The 13,683-nt window shown below is 40.6% G+C and overlaps 1 protein-coding gene across 4 annotated transcripts in view; it reads left to right on the top strand.

Moving 5' to 3' along the window:
* The window catches only part of brip1 (BRCA1 interacting helicase 1), a 40,631-nt gene that overhangs the window by 25,229 nt on the left and 1,719 nt on the right, over positions 1-13,683 (top strand). For all 4 annotated transcript variants that reach the window (XM_035154736.1, XM_035154737.1, XM_035154735.1 and 1 more), the window contains exons 15-19: positions 3,830-3,998; positions 4,214-4,335; positions 11,798-11,907; positions 12,228-12,310; positions 12,457-12,774. In XM_035154736.1, coding sequence (XP_035010627.1) covers positions 3,830-3,998; positions 4,214-4,335; positions 11,798-11,907; positions 12,228-12,310; positions 12,457-12,774 — 802 coding nt within the window. The remainder of the gene's footprint in view (positions 1-3,829; positions 3,999-4,213; positions 4,336-11,797; positions 11,908-12,227; positions 12,311-12,456; positions 12,775-13,683) is intronic.

Below are 13,683 nucleotides of genomic sequence, written 5' to 3' on the forward strand. Positions count from 1 at the left end.
GATATCTTGTCAAAGTCTAAAATGGTTGGCAACAAATAAATTTACTTTTAATTGTCAACTTTTCTTTTTGGCGATTAGTTGAATTTTATCTTATGCTTCAGCAATACACTGTTATGTGTACAGCTTTAAGATGAATCAAATAATAAAGTAGTTTTAGAGTGAAGTGTAATTTCGAATTTTGTTTTGTCAAACCCTGTACATGTGCGCATAATTATTATTTTTTTTTTTCATAAACACATTCTTTATATATATATTCTTTGTTTTTCAAAACATACAAATTTCTAAAATGTTGTGAAATGTAATTTAGGGAGTTTCTAAAAATGTTTGTGTTGGTTGGCCTTAAATTACTGCTACCGGCTATCTGCAGATTTCTTTGTTTTTTGTTGTCTTGAAATGAGTTGTATTGTTGAGCCTGTAAATGGACATTTTATAACCCAGCACATGAGGTAGCTGCTTAAAAAAACAACTCGAATTAGCTGCATTTTCATAAAGCTGAAAAACTGAAAACATTTTTATTGGAATGATTATAGTTGATGTTTGAGATGCTCACAGGACTGTGATGCCACAAACTAAAAGAAAGTGGTGCAATGCTCTAGATTACTTGGTTCCCTCTAAAATTTAAGAAGTTGGATATTTTATAAAATGACAAATTATGATCACATTATCATGATTTTATTCTCAAATATCTCTTTATTTCAATATGACCTAAATACTCCATTGAACAATATAATTAACATCTTTTAAATAATTTATCAAATGCCTTGTGGATAAACACTGAGGACTCGGCATCAGGAGCAGGTTAGGGGTTCATTGTCTTGCTGAAGGAGTCTTTTGCCACCCACAGTTACAAATCATGAAATCATATTTTAGACATCATATTCAGAACCTCATTATAAAGTGAATCTGTATGATATACAAATAAAAAAATCATACATGTTTGCAGATTGTAATACACTTAATTAGTAATGTATAGTAAACAATGTCCATCGGGAGATTAGAGGGCCACACAGATGGCAGGATGCTGCTTGAGAAACCAGAACAGCATCTCATAGTCGCAGTTCCATCGTGTGATGTGGAAGGTTCAGCATCCTCTGCTTTCTCCTTAGGGCATCTGAGGCCACGCTGCTTCTGTTGAACACAGCGGGAATCCTCCAAACTTTCACAAGCAGTTGAGCACTGACTGTCGGTCTCAGAGCACAGACGTGACGTTCACTACACGCCTCACCTCAGGAAGCACTGATGAATATGAGAGTGAAGTACGAGTGTTAATCTTTCAACATAACTCCATTTGGACAATATCAACCCATTTTATAATACATCCAAACTGATGTCAGCAGTTACAATTCAAAGCTTCACTGTAAACTGCATGAGATAGGTGCTGATGTAGACACAAATTCATAATTTAGGAAGTAGTTAAGTGCTTTCACTCCAAGACGCTGCTTTACTCACCTCTGCATGACACTGACCTTGTTGATGGTTTTTAATATGGTTACAGTGGTAGTGTGATTTGGTGTACCTACAGAAGAAGCAGCTGGTGGATCCTTGAAAGTACTGACTTAGCACCATTTATTGCAATTTAACAATACATAAAGAAAGAGTAAAAATGGAGGAAACCCCCCACATTATTTTCAGTGTTTTAATCTGTGTAATGTTACTGCAATACTACAAAAACGCTACGTAAATATGCTACGTATATTGAGTACTCGATAGTCATTATTACATTGTCGAATGAGCACTCAGTAGTTATGTTTCAGACCACACCCACACCTGTAAAGCAAAAACATGATCCATCTCGTGCTGTCAGATAAGGTTCCTCTGTTTGGAATCGGCTCCTTTCCATGTGCAGCCTGGCAGATAATGGCTGTTTTGTTTAGTGGTAGATCTGCCTTAAGTACATAACATGAGTTATTCATCTCCTCCTCCTCATCACTGCAAAGCAATTGCAGGACAAACAGTTTGCTGAATTTGAAGATGCACGTAAAGGGGGAGTCCTTGCATATTTAGTGAATGTGCTATCTTTTATTAATGCAAACGTCCTGGCCTCGCTTGCCTGAGGACGCACCAACCTGATTAAATCTTTCCCATGCTACATTTTACCACTATGATGTAATTACACTAGCATGCAACAAATGACCAATGCTCTCTTACTGTGTCATTCCCCCTCTGACTTTGTAGTTTTCCTCTGTACTGCACATAACCTCCAGAATACATTTGTGTTTGACTTTAAGTGGTACTTTGAGCAACAGGTAAAAGGAACTGGTCAAAAGAATAAGTTTACTGTCGGGACAAGATATCATAAATAGGCCCTGCCATCTTGTTGCCTCATCTGGCTCAGACTTCACAGTCTGACACTATAAGCCTGTTGAGAAGTTTTCTGTTGACTACAAGAAGAACTTCTACTTGACCCTTCTAACACATTTCCAAGCCAGTGAAGCTGCTCTTTGATTCTGAGGCCGTGCTTATTCAAGGATATAATCTGCACAGCACAAACATGAGTGGGGCCATGTTAGAATGAGGGCTTTTAGATCAATGTGCCTCCCCCGAGAGCTGCTGACTTTCTGTACTAACAATAGCACAGCAACAGTGATTTTATTACAGAGGGGGTTTAAGCACATCAGCTCTCTAAGTGTAAGTAAAGAAGAGGGATCTATGCTGTATGAGGACACAGCAGCAAACATGGTTAGATCAATGCTTCCTGTTCCTTGCTGCAAACATTTTTCAGTCTTGGACTGTGTCAGAAAGCGAAACAGAGCCTTCAGGTACTTGGCAATGCAGTGTTGTGTGTGTGAAGATGTACAGTCCAGGGGCCTCATTTATAAAACAGTGCGTATGAATCTTACTAAAAGTGTACGTGCGCACAAAAGCTGGAAATGGTGTAGGCAAAAAAAGATTAAGATTTATAAAACCGTGTGCGTGCACCTGAAGGCCATTTTCCCTTTACAAATCACACTCCATTTGGAAATGTGCTTACGTGGATCTGCCTCAAGGTCCGCCCCCTACTCTCCCACATTCAACCATAAATGGTCAATGCAAAGCACCTCATGAATATTTAATTATCCTAAGCGTTGAGAAGAGGAAGCGAAATTCTCTGACACCGACATCGAGGTGTTTGTTAGCGAGGTGGAGGTGAACTGCCACAGCAGTGATGTCATTAATAAAATAACTACACTGATACAGTGCTGCTGCTGTGGATAATACAGTGAGTGAGAGGGAGTACGATAGAAAGAACAGTGCGTGGGGTAAAAGAATTCTAATTCAAATTGGAGGCAAAGAAATTATCGCGGGAAACTGCAGGATTATAAAATTTAGAGACAGCTGTGATATGCTCAATCTATACAAATTAAAAGAAGTATATTTTTTAAACATGATTGTCAACGCAGTATTTATATATTTAGAGCAATCGGACCGATTACTTCACATCATTGGGATTCTACACTCCACTCTGGGATATTATTTTGAAAGTTGATAGTTTTTCTTTATTTTTTTGTAAGTGATCTCCAGGGAGCTCTGTGCACCTGATGGCCCAGTTACACTCACTGCAGCGATTTCTCGTCCTTGATGATACACGCACAGTGTTAGAGGATATTATTAAAGACTATTAATGACTCGGCTCTGCAACTCCGCTGTTTATCATTACTGAACATAATTTGCTGTAAGTTGTTTTATATCTTCAGCACTTATGTCACGCGAGCACAACTAATGCTGTTGTTTTTAATGTTAATGATGAAGTGTGGATCAATAATCTGTCTTCAGTTCACCACCTCACTTCTGCATCGTCATTTTCCTGTCTCCATGTATTTACAACATGATCCTTCTTGTGGTTGGTCAGATGTTGGACAAGCTGCGGGACCGGTGGATCAACACTGGTCTCTGGGAGAAGCTACAACAACAGAAAACTGTGATCACTGAGCCCCGCGGTGGTGGCAAGGGGGATTTTGACGAACTGCTTCAGACCTACTACAATGCCATTAAATACTGTGACGAAAGAGGTCAAACTGGTAAAGATCATCACACTGACACACTGGTTTTGCAATATCATTCTGAAACCACTTGTTTAGTGACATGTCTGTAGAATTAGGGCTGAAACACATTAATTTGATAATCTCATCTTCACATTAATTATAAATCATTATACAACTGAACTAAAGCTAGCGTAGTCTTGTTCAGAGTTTGCTGTGTACTACGTGTCATTTACAGTGGTTTCTTGTTATAGATGGTGCATTGCTGATTGCTGTATGTAGGGGTAAAGTGAGTGAAGGACTGGACTTCACAGACGACAATGCCAGGGCAGTGGTCACCATTGGAATTCCCTTCCCAAACATCAAAGACCTCCAGGTAATAAGAATGTAAACAGTCAAGAACATAACTGGTTAAGACGAGAAGTTCACAACCAGTCTTCCCACAACAACACCACCAAGTCCCAAATGCAGGTAGGTTTTCTGTTTGTTGAGTAAATATGAGAAGACTATGCATCACACTGGTGGGTAAATGTAGGGTAAAACAACAGTCATGTAATAAAACACCATCTTAGAGTCTTAGAGCTTTTACCTTTTGGACAAGCCGTTCCTACAGTCCGACTGGTTACAAATTGTACTCTGAACTTAGTTCGGCTTTGGAATTGAGGGCATACCAGAACATTTCTGAGAACCACTTGCTTAGCGCATACCCTCTCTAATTGTAAAAAAAAACCTTGTGGAGACTTGCACAAAATCAAATTAAAAAAAAGTTATTGGTTTAATGGTAGGTTATATTTTATATAACTCAGAGAGCAGAGACCTGGAGAATCAACTCTTAATCAACTCTCTAACTTTATCAAAACAATTAAGCTCCACCCCTCTTTATCTTGGTAATAGAACATATGATCTGTAACAGTACCCGTACACATGCACCAACAGCAATTGTCAAAGAAATCACATTGTATCCCTGTTAGCAGGAAAATGCTGTTGGAAAACATAACTTTATGACTTTGGCGATGCTGCAGGTCTGAGCTGTGTCTGTAAGATGTCCGTTATTTCATTGATTTTGACCAAGTTCCAACATTTTGGATGCCATCAAGACAAATAACGCAACCCAGTGACTCAAACGCACGCACTCACACACTCACATGCACACACACACACACACACACACACACACAGGCATGCATAAACCCACACCAAATAAGAGCATCCCTTTTTGGTGATCCGTGAAAAAAAATCCCAAAGCGATGTTGCTGTGTCTGCTCCGTCCTTAGCAGATAAAGTTGACCTTTAAGTTTTAGTCTCCCCCCCGCCGCCTCCCTCCTCCCTCTCCTCCTCCACATCCTCCTGTCAGAGCACGATGAAGCTTTCACTAACCTGTTCTGTCAGTGTCAGTGCAGCCAAAGCTGTCAGTTTCACCTCTGTCAGCTTTCAGGGCATTGCAGCTTCTTTTTTTTTTTTTATCAGATTTTTTTTTTTAACATTGCTTTTTGTGTGAGGGCTGCTCTTTACGAACAGGTGGAGTTTTTACCCTCTAAGGTTCGACCAAGAAAGACAGTGCTCAAAACTTAATAATAATTTAGTCTCTCTTATACGTTGTGATTATTTGAATAATTAACAATTGTGAGTGTACACTAGGAAGAATTACTGATGTATTACCCCAAATTCCAAAATCTATGTACAGACCACATAAAAACTGTCTAACAAAATCCATGTAGGTGGGAATAGGAAGTAAAGCAAAGATAATGACAGTTAGGGCATTTTATAGAATTATCAAGCTTTTTTAATTTAAGAAATTAATAAAATAAAATGTGCAAAGTATTTTGTATGTTGTTTGCAAAGTATATTACTATTGTATAAAACTTAATCGTGAATATGTCCTTAGCACTGAGTATCTTTTATTAGATATTAACTTTATCTTTAGTTGATCCAACAGACCTGCACCTGAGAAACAAACGTGTATTAATCTGCCTCTGACAGTAGTACCAAAAAACAAGATAACATTTCTTTTGACTGTAACTCCAGGCTTAGGGGAAACTTGAGCGTATAAACAATGACTTCATCCTCCTTTCCCACTCCAAAGTACATTATCACAAGTTCCACAGTCCAAACAAGTACTTATTTAATGGTTTAGGGAGAAAGAGATGTCGGGGTGAGCAATGCCAATATAATAAACAAAACCAGCTAAACAGGTGTTTTCACTTACTTATCTCTCAAAGTATAAAATGGAAAAATAAAATACAGGAATCTTACCTGCCTCTCGAACATAAGAAAGGGGAAAATAGTTTAGAATATAAACAGCTTCTCACCCCTATAGTAGAAATCCAACGGGAGGGAAAATCAAATATACTGAGAGATGGACAAATGCATAGTGGCCTTTGGCTTGTTTGCTGAATTATTTGACAGTGACAAGTTGTAGAAAATCACCAGTCTCAACCTTTAAATCTTAATTTTGCCAATTCGGCATGGTATTTTATTTGGGTCAAGGTCGTGGCTTGGTTTTAGCCTCGGCTCAGGAATTGTATCCCTCATATTATCCAGATGATTCAAACGATAATGAGACGACTTGATTCAAGTGAAACAGTAGTATACGGCTTTAGATTGCATTTAGTAGGTTGACAAAAAATGGAACAAATACAAAGCTAACAGAGGTTTGTATTTTGTATGTATAAAACAATAAGTACAATCATAGAATTTTATAGACAAGGAGGCCAGCTCTTTCATTAAAAACCAACATGCAGTATCATGAAACTGATGTTTTGGTGTAACCCTGCTGTATCATTGTAGGCGATGACTGGATAGAGCAAAAACAACAGGGCGAGCAATGAGGAAGCCGAAGGTAGTCAGGGCTAAGGTGGAGCTGACCAAGCATGAAGAGACAGTTCGTCTCTAATGCTGAGTTCTGTGCTCTAAATCAACAGCCTTTGTTTATTTGCTCCTCAGAGACCGTCTCCTGTCACATCTTGTCATAGTTGTTACTGCTATAGGCTGACACATAAACCTCAAACTGCTTTTGAGGGTCATTGGTTTCAAAATCATTAGTTTTATTTTTAGGAAAATAGACCTCAAACACAGACCCTAAAGTAAATCTACCCCACTACAGCCTCACTGGAGACTGTAATGACTTAATCAGGGATCTCAAGTGCAACCTTTGCATAAGCACAGAACAGGCCTCACTGATGTCAACCTGGAATCAAGTGAAATCTATTACCTGATAATGCAATTGAATACTTCACAAACACAGACAGATAAAAAAAAAACTAATCTTAAAAATTTAACAAGGTAATTTTCATTGAAACTCTAAATTGAACCGTATGTGTACTGTAATATAACGTTGGGCTGTTCTCCCTTTTTTATGTTTAACTACAAAGTAAACACAGGGTTGTGACCCACATTCTTCCAAAACTTAAGTCATTTCTTAGATGTATTTTTTATAATATTGTCAACCTTTTCACACCATACTTGTAACATCTAAGATACTAGATAAAGTCTCTTTTTTAAATTTTGCTCTTTTCTTCCTCATATTTGCATTGTGTCCCTTATATTTTCCTCTTCCTCCTTTTAGTTGTCTTCTTCTGCCCCTTTTTATCTCCTCTTTCAATGGCTGAGGCACAGTTGTCCTCAGAGAAGCCCCGGGGGGCTTTAAAGTTCTTTGAGCTATAACCTCATTGCACCGCTGAGAGACTGGAGACACCGATACTAATGACTGTCAAAGCCAAGCAGCTAGCCCTTGTAGCATGCTAAACTAGCACTGATGCTGCTATAGCACTCAGTCAGAGAGATAATCCACACTTGCATGCACACACATGCACACAAACTCAGACGTTGTGCACCTTGTGTTCAGTGCTGTCGCCAACTCATGAAACCCTAGTTTCTCGACTGTCTTCTAACTATCGGAGCCTAGACTTTGCTATGAACACATTACTTTTGTGTTTCTGTTATCAACATGATTCTTGTGCAGGTGGTGTTTTCAGTCTGCAGCAGAATTCTTGAAGTACAGTTTTCTGGTCAGACTTTATACGCAGACCAGGTCCATGTGTCTCCACGTTTAGCTATGCAAGGCTCCACTTTTTTTTGGCTGGTCTGAGTCTTTTGTGTCATGCTCACTGTTCTCCCCTATGTGACACGTTTCCGTGCACTGCTGCTAACATGTTCACATCCTCCTCGGAGCACTAAACATATTATTAAATTCGTTCTGTGCCAGTATCACAGGATAAGAGACCCAGCTTCTCTTGATGTAAACGTCTCCTGCACGCTTAGATACTTGCGTTGCCTGCATTCCCAGACAGACATAACTCTTAAATTCCACAGCTTAAGCACATAGCATTGAACTTTACTGGCCTGTTGTGTTATTGTGACAAAGATCAAAGTTTGAACTTGAAAAGTCCTCTGCAGTGAAAGCCCTGCCAAAGGTGGTATTACATTTATGTTGAGTTTTTCCAATGGCATGTTTTACAGTGAACAGTCTTGCCGTGCGTGAGTGAGTCAACGATAAGTGGCTTTAACAAGCAATAAAAAGACACTTACAACTGATAAGGCATGTCTCTTGGTTTAATGAAGGGATTAGCCAACCTCATGCTGCTGTCCTCTGTTAAAAACGAGCACAAGATAATTTTAATTCTAAGGCCTGTGAGCATGTTAAGGCGCTTTTGGAGGAATGTTGAAGAGTTCACGGAAATCATCAAGCTGAGGGGATGATGGATGCTCCAGGCACATTTACAACACTGTACATATGGCTTCATCATCAACAACCGAAGGAATGATATATAGTAAGTGATGGCTGCTTGTATCATCCATGTCAACACAACAGGCCAGCTTTGAAAAACACATCTTAGTCTAGTGACATGACTGTTGGTACAGCAGCTGCTTTGAGTATTTCTGAAACTGCTCCCTGGATTTTCACACTGGCCTCTGTAGAGTCACCAGATGTGAATCCAGTAGAACCTTTGGGATGTGGTAGAACAGGAGATTGGCAGTTTTACTGTGCAGCTAAATAATCTGCAGAAAAGTTGTGATGCAGTCAGTTTAACATGGAGCAGAATCTCAGAGGAAAGTCTCCAACACGTTGTAACATAGAGAAAGGAGGCTGTTAGAGAGCAAAGGGAGGAACTACCCAGTATTAATATTAGTGTTGTGTCAAATCAACTCAAATACTGTGTATACTGAACAAAATATACAGACTATTGGACCACTGGGGACCACTGGTCGAAGCCCAAACAATTCAGAGATCAGACAGAAACAGATCTGAAGTAATACCAAAAAAAGCAAGTTCTATGGCTCTGTTTGCCGAGTGCTGGATTCGTTACCACTCAGAATCTGTGAAGCGGTAAGGCTCAGCCTTCACATATATCTAAAGTCTTAGCAGCATGGCTTTATTATTCATTGATATTTTAAGTTAAGATGGCAACTATTAAAAAGTAAGTAGGATTTAGTGTGTAGCCTTCTTGTGAGCTAATCCATGTGCATGTTGGAAAGGAGTGTGATAGTCTGATGCCCTTATGAGTGTGTATGCACGAGCACGCACACACATGAACACTGTCTTCAAGACGAGCCACTCAGCTGTCACCTCAGCCCCATGTCGCAGATGAGGCGCTCAGCAATCTCAGTGACAGACACAAGATGTCCTGGACTGCCAGGGGCGTGCACACTGACACTGATGCACACACACACACACACAGCCTGCTTAAAATGTAGCTCAAACAGATGCGCTCAGCTGCGAATCATGCCTACTGGTCAAATATATGTTTTTAGGGATGAACAGGTAGCTGTAGAGGACAGGGCCAAAGCAGCCGAGTGATCTCTTGACATTTTAACTAATCCTTTCTAGCTTGTGGTTTCTTGCACATTTGCGAGATTTGCTAGCAGCCAGAATTGGCTTTTTCACATATGCAACCTGTCATGTTAGATTGGATGGTGACATGGTACAGAGCAGAGATGTGATGGCTCAAACGCTGAAATGGACTGTGATTACATTTAGATGACACCGCCGACTCGAGGCTACTGGCCTTTCCGTTCCAGCTTTGGGTTTAGAAGTGGATTCCTTAACTGCTCCGGTGTCTCATACATTGGCAAACATCTCACCATGAAGCCAGCAACATTTGTAAGACATACTGTGACAGGGTTATATGAGATGCCTCCCATTGAAAGCCTGCGCTGCTGTTGTATTTCTGCATATCAAACTTGTGATTTAACATCTCCCGACAAGGCAGGGCTTTGTTATTCAAATTACACAACTCTTTCAGTGTCCGTGCTCAGGTTTTCGTGGTGGCAGGTGTTACTCAGTTGTTACTCAGTTGTTTGCATGATTCCTTGGTGAGGTGTCATTAGTCATAGTCCAACTTTGGGGCAACATTGAGGCTTTCCTGTGACTCGGCTTGTTTGTTTATGGTACACAGTCCAGACAGGCCACAGTGGCATTGCGTGATGCGCGTGAGGTAACAGGCTGTACCTGCCACGGCCCCGTGTTTGGTGGCTCAGGGCGAACACACGGTATCTGTCAAAAGCAGTTAGAGCCCGTTCAGCAGCCTGCCCTGCATGGCATCCCGTCAGACGGCAGCTGAACTTTTCACTTGTCAATTCTGAAAGGTTAGCGCTAAAATCAGCAGTGACAGATGCAAATGGATGGATGCTTTCCTGGCATTTTTGCGCAGGGATGCTTCATGTCACATAGACCACCTTGTCTGTCCCCTCCTACTTCCACTATCCTCTGTCATCGCCTCTCTTTAGCCCCTTTGTTCCCCCTTTCAGAACATATCTAACTGTGAGGACAGGTAATACTTTACCACTTCAGGCCCTGAGTAGTATTTGTTTTGGGTTAGATGTGCCCTAGATCCTATTTGGTGTGACCCTTCATATTCGATTTTAATCGAATTAGTTCATCATGCACGAAAGCCTCTCTCTCCCAGGTGATGCCACAGCGCTTTGGCTGTTGTTCATTTCAGATCAGAGTTTTAGTGTTTTATATTCAGTGTAGATACTTAAAAGTTTGTAACCTCTTTGAAAATGTAATTTCTCTTCAGTAAGACTGTTGTTAAGAATTTGGCTTTTACAGGAAAGAGCAACCCACAAAATTCGGGGAGTAAGAATCTAGGTGACATGCAACTAAGTTGGTATTCAGTCCAGACTGGTGTTGGTAACATCTAAGCTGCAATTTGCAACATGAGATCATTTTCTTCTTTTTCATCAAGACAAAACCTAAACCTGCGACCATGCATAAGCCTGCAGGTGCCATGTTGGTGTGGAGAATGTATTTGCAAGTAGCGGCAATAGTTGTTTGTGAAAAATGTACTGCTGCCACCACCATTTGCAATCATTGTGTAAATGGTGCTCTCAAATCGTAAATTAATAAAAGGTTGCACATTTTTTTACACTTCTGTTCATCTTATTGCCAAAATGTTTGGTTCAGCAAGATTAAGTAATCTGTCAATCAAATGAAACGTCTTTAGCAACTGTCTTTAAAAATTTATTATAACAATCATTTATCAAGCAAAGGTGCCAAACATTCTCGGTTCAAAGAGCATCAGTGTGAGGATTTACTGCTGTACCTCCTCTGTTTTATTACTGTTTGTCCGGTAAAACATGCTATTTGGACAATTGTGCTCTGGGAGCTTTTTTTCCTTTTATACACTAACAAGTATACAATTGGGGAATCAGAGGTTAATTAAAAGAAATACTGTGATACGCTCAGTGCACAAAAGTTCATTTCTTAGATATAAACAAAACAAAGACCTTGGTAACATGTGAAATATTTGTATTCCATTTATTATTATTTATAGAAATAGGTTTAAAAAGTGCCATAATTTATTCATGATCTTTCAACAATGGGTCTGTGGTTTCAGGTTGAACTGAAGATGAAGTACAATGACCAGCACAAGTCCAGAGGTCTCCTCCCAGGCAATCGCTGGTACGAGATTCAGGCCTACAGAGCTCTCAACCAGGCCCTGGGAAGGTAAGTGTTCTGTACAGCCTTTACCTTGTTATCGTTACCAGCTGAGACAAAGTGGATGGTATTATTTTCACCTTGTGGGTCTGTGTGTGCATAATGTGGCCCTACTGTAGCAGAAAGTACCTGTGTCTGTACAGGTGTTCAGTTGAGGTCAAAGTGAAGGCTTAAAGCTGGAGGTGGGTGTATTTCACCCATAGACCCATGAGTACTTGACACATCAGTGTTTTGATGAGGGTGGCAGCTGTTGTCCTCCTGTCACAAGATGCTGTCTAGTTTCTTTTTGTGCTCTCACTCTTTGTACCTAAACCTTTAACCCTTTACAGGTGTATTCGCCACAAGAATGACTGGGGTGCCCTGATTCTCGTGGATGACCGTTTCAAGAATAACCCTAATAAATACATCACAGGTACGCGGTGGGTTTCACAGTGTGTGAACTGTGGCTTCACTTGATAACTGCACAGCGTCTCAACTTGAACACTAGATGGCAATAGTTATCCATTATAAGACCTTTGGTAATGTTTGTCTCCGTTGTGTGTGTCTGTGTAATTTCAGGTCTGTCTAAATGGGTGCGCCAGCTTGTCCAGCATCATGACACCTTCAGCAATGCAATGCAGTCTCTGGCAGAATTCTCTCAGGTGCAGCAGAAAGTGGAGGCGGCCTCTGCAGACAGCCAGGCAGTGTGCTCTACGGCCCCACCTCCAAACTGTTACTCTCCAGGACCTGTAAAGGGACAGGAACCGCTGAGGGCCGCACTACCTCGGACACCTCACTCATGTGTCAAACTGCCTGAATCACAGCAGGACACAAGCCCCTCCACCTTCCATCCGTTTTCCTGCGCACAGCCGAAAACTGAACAAAATGAAAAAGCAGGTAAGAAACATGGAAATGTTGAAAATAGAGCTTTGGTGCTGCAATAATAAGATCTCAAGTATAAAAAATATCTTACTGACAATTCCAGAAATCTTTCCTTTCTGTCTGTCTTTTGGTTTTCTTGACAAACACTCACCTGATCAAATTCAAACCTGGCAGGTGGCTTAACAAGGACCTTGGGGTTGCCACACCCTCATTTTAAACTGCTCCTGGTGTGAAGATTCTCACGGTGTCACTTTTATGATGGGATCATGTGACATCATCAGTGAATGTGGTGATGAGATGACCTCACAGAATGGTACTTCGTGAGTTTTAAAATTGGATAATTACCCCTATTTTTGGAACAATGCCACACACCAACCGGCACCGTTTGAATGTCCTGATGATGTTGTGACACACTATCATGGAAGTCACCAAGAAAAGAAAGAAAAAATACTTTGTAATATTGATTTTAGCCTGTTTTTCTTATTTTAAACCGCTGACAGGTTTGTGGTAACGACGCCTTGTTCCTCTATAGCAACATAAACCCTTGATAAATAAATGCATAAAAGATTTAAGCCACTAGCACCACACAGCTGCCACTGTTTGGGACCTAATCCAATTATTTTTTCTTTCTTTATGACATTTGAATCAGTGCCGTTTCTAAAAGACACCGTTGTTGTTATTGAGCCCAAGGATATATGAGCATGACATCACCACACGGAAAATATGTTGAGATGGCGTGTTTGCACATTGTCTTGGTGAGCGGCCATTGTCTGTGGGGGTCATGACAGGGTTGAGCTGTTTGCTCAGTTGAATTCGGTGTGGTGGATGAGGGTGGTAAAGGGACAGGCACAGACACCCCCTCTTCTCCCTCATAGTTGGGGGTGGGGGCTATGGGATCAGTTGAGTGGCTTGCCTCATTACTGT

Source organism: Hippoglossus stenolepis, chromosome 4 (assembly GCF_022539355.2).
Source record: "Hippoglossus stenolepis isolate QCI-W04-F060 chromosome 4, HSTE1.2, whole genome shotgun sequence".
NCBI classification, from domain to species: domain Eukaryota; kingdom Metazoa; phylum Chordata; class Actinopteri; order Pleuronectiformes; family Pleuronectidae; genus Hippoglossus; species Hippoglossus stenolepis.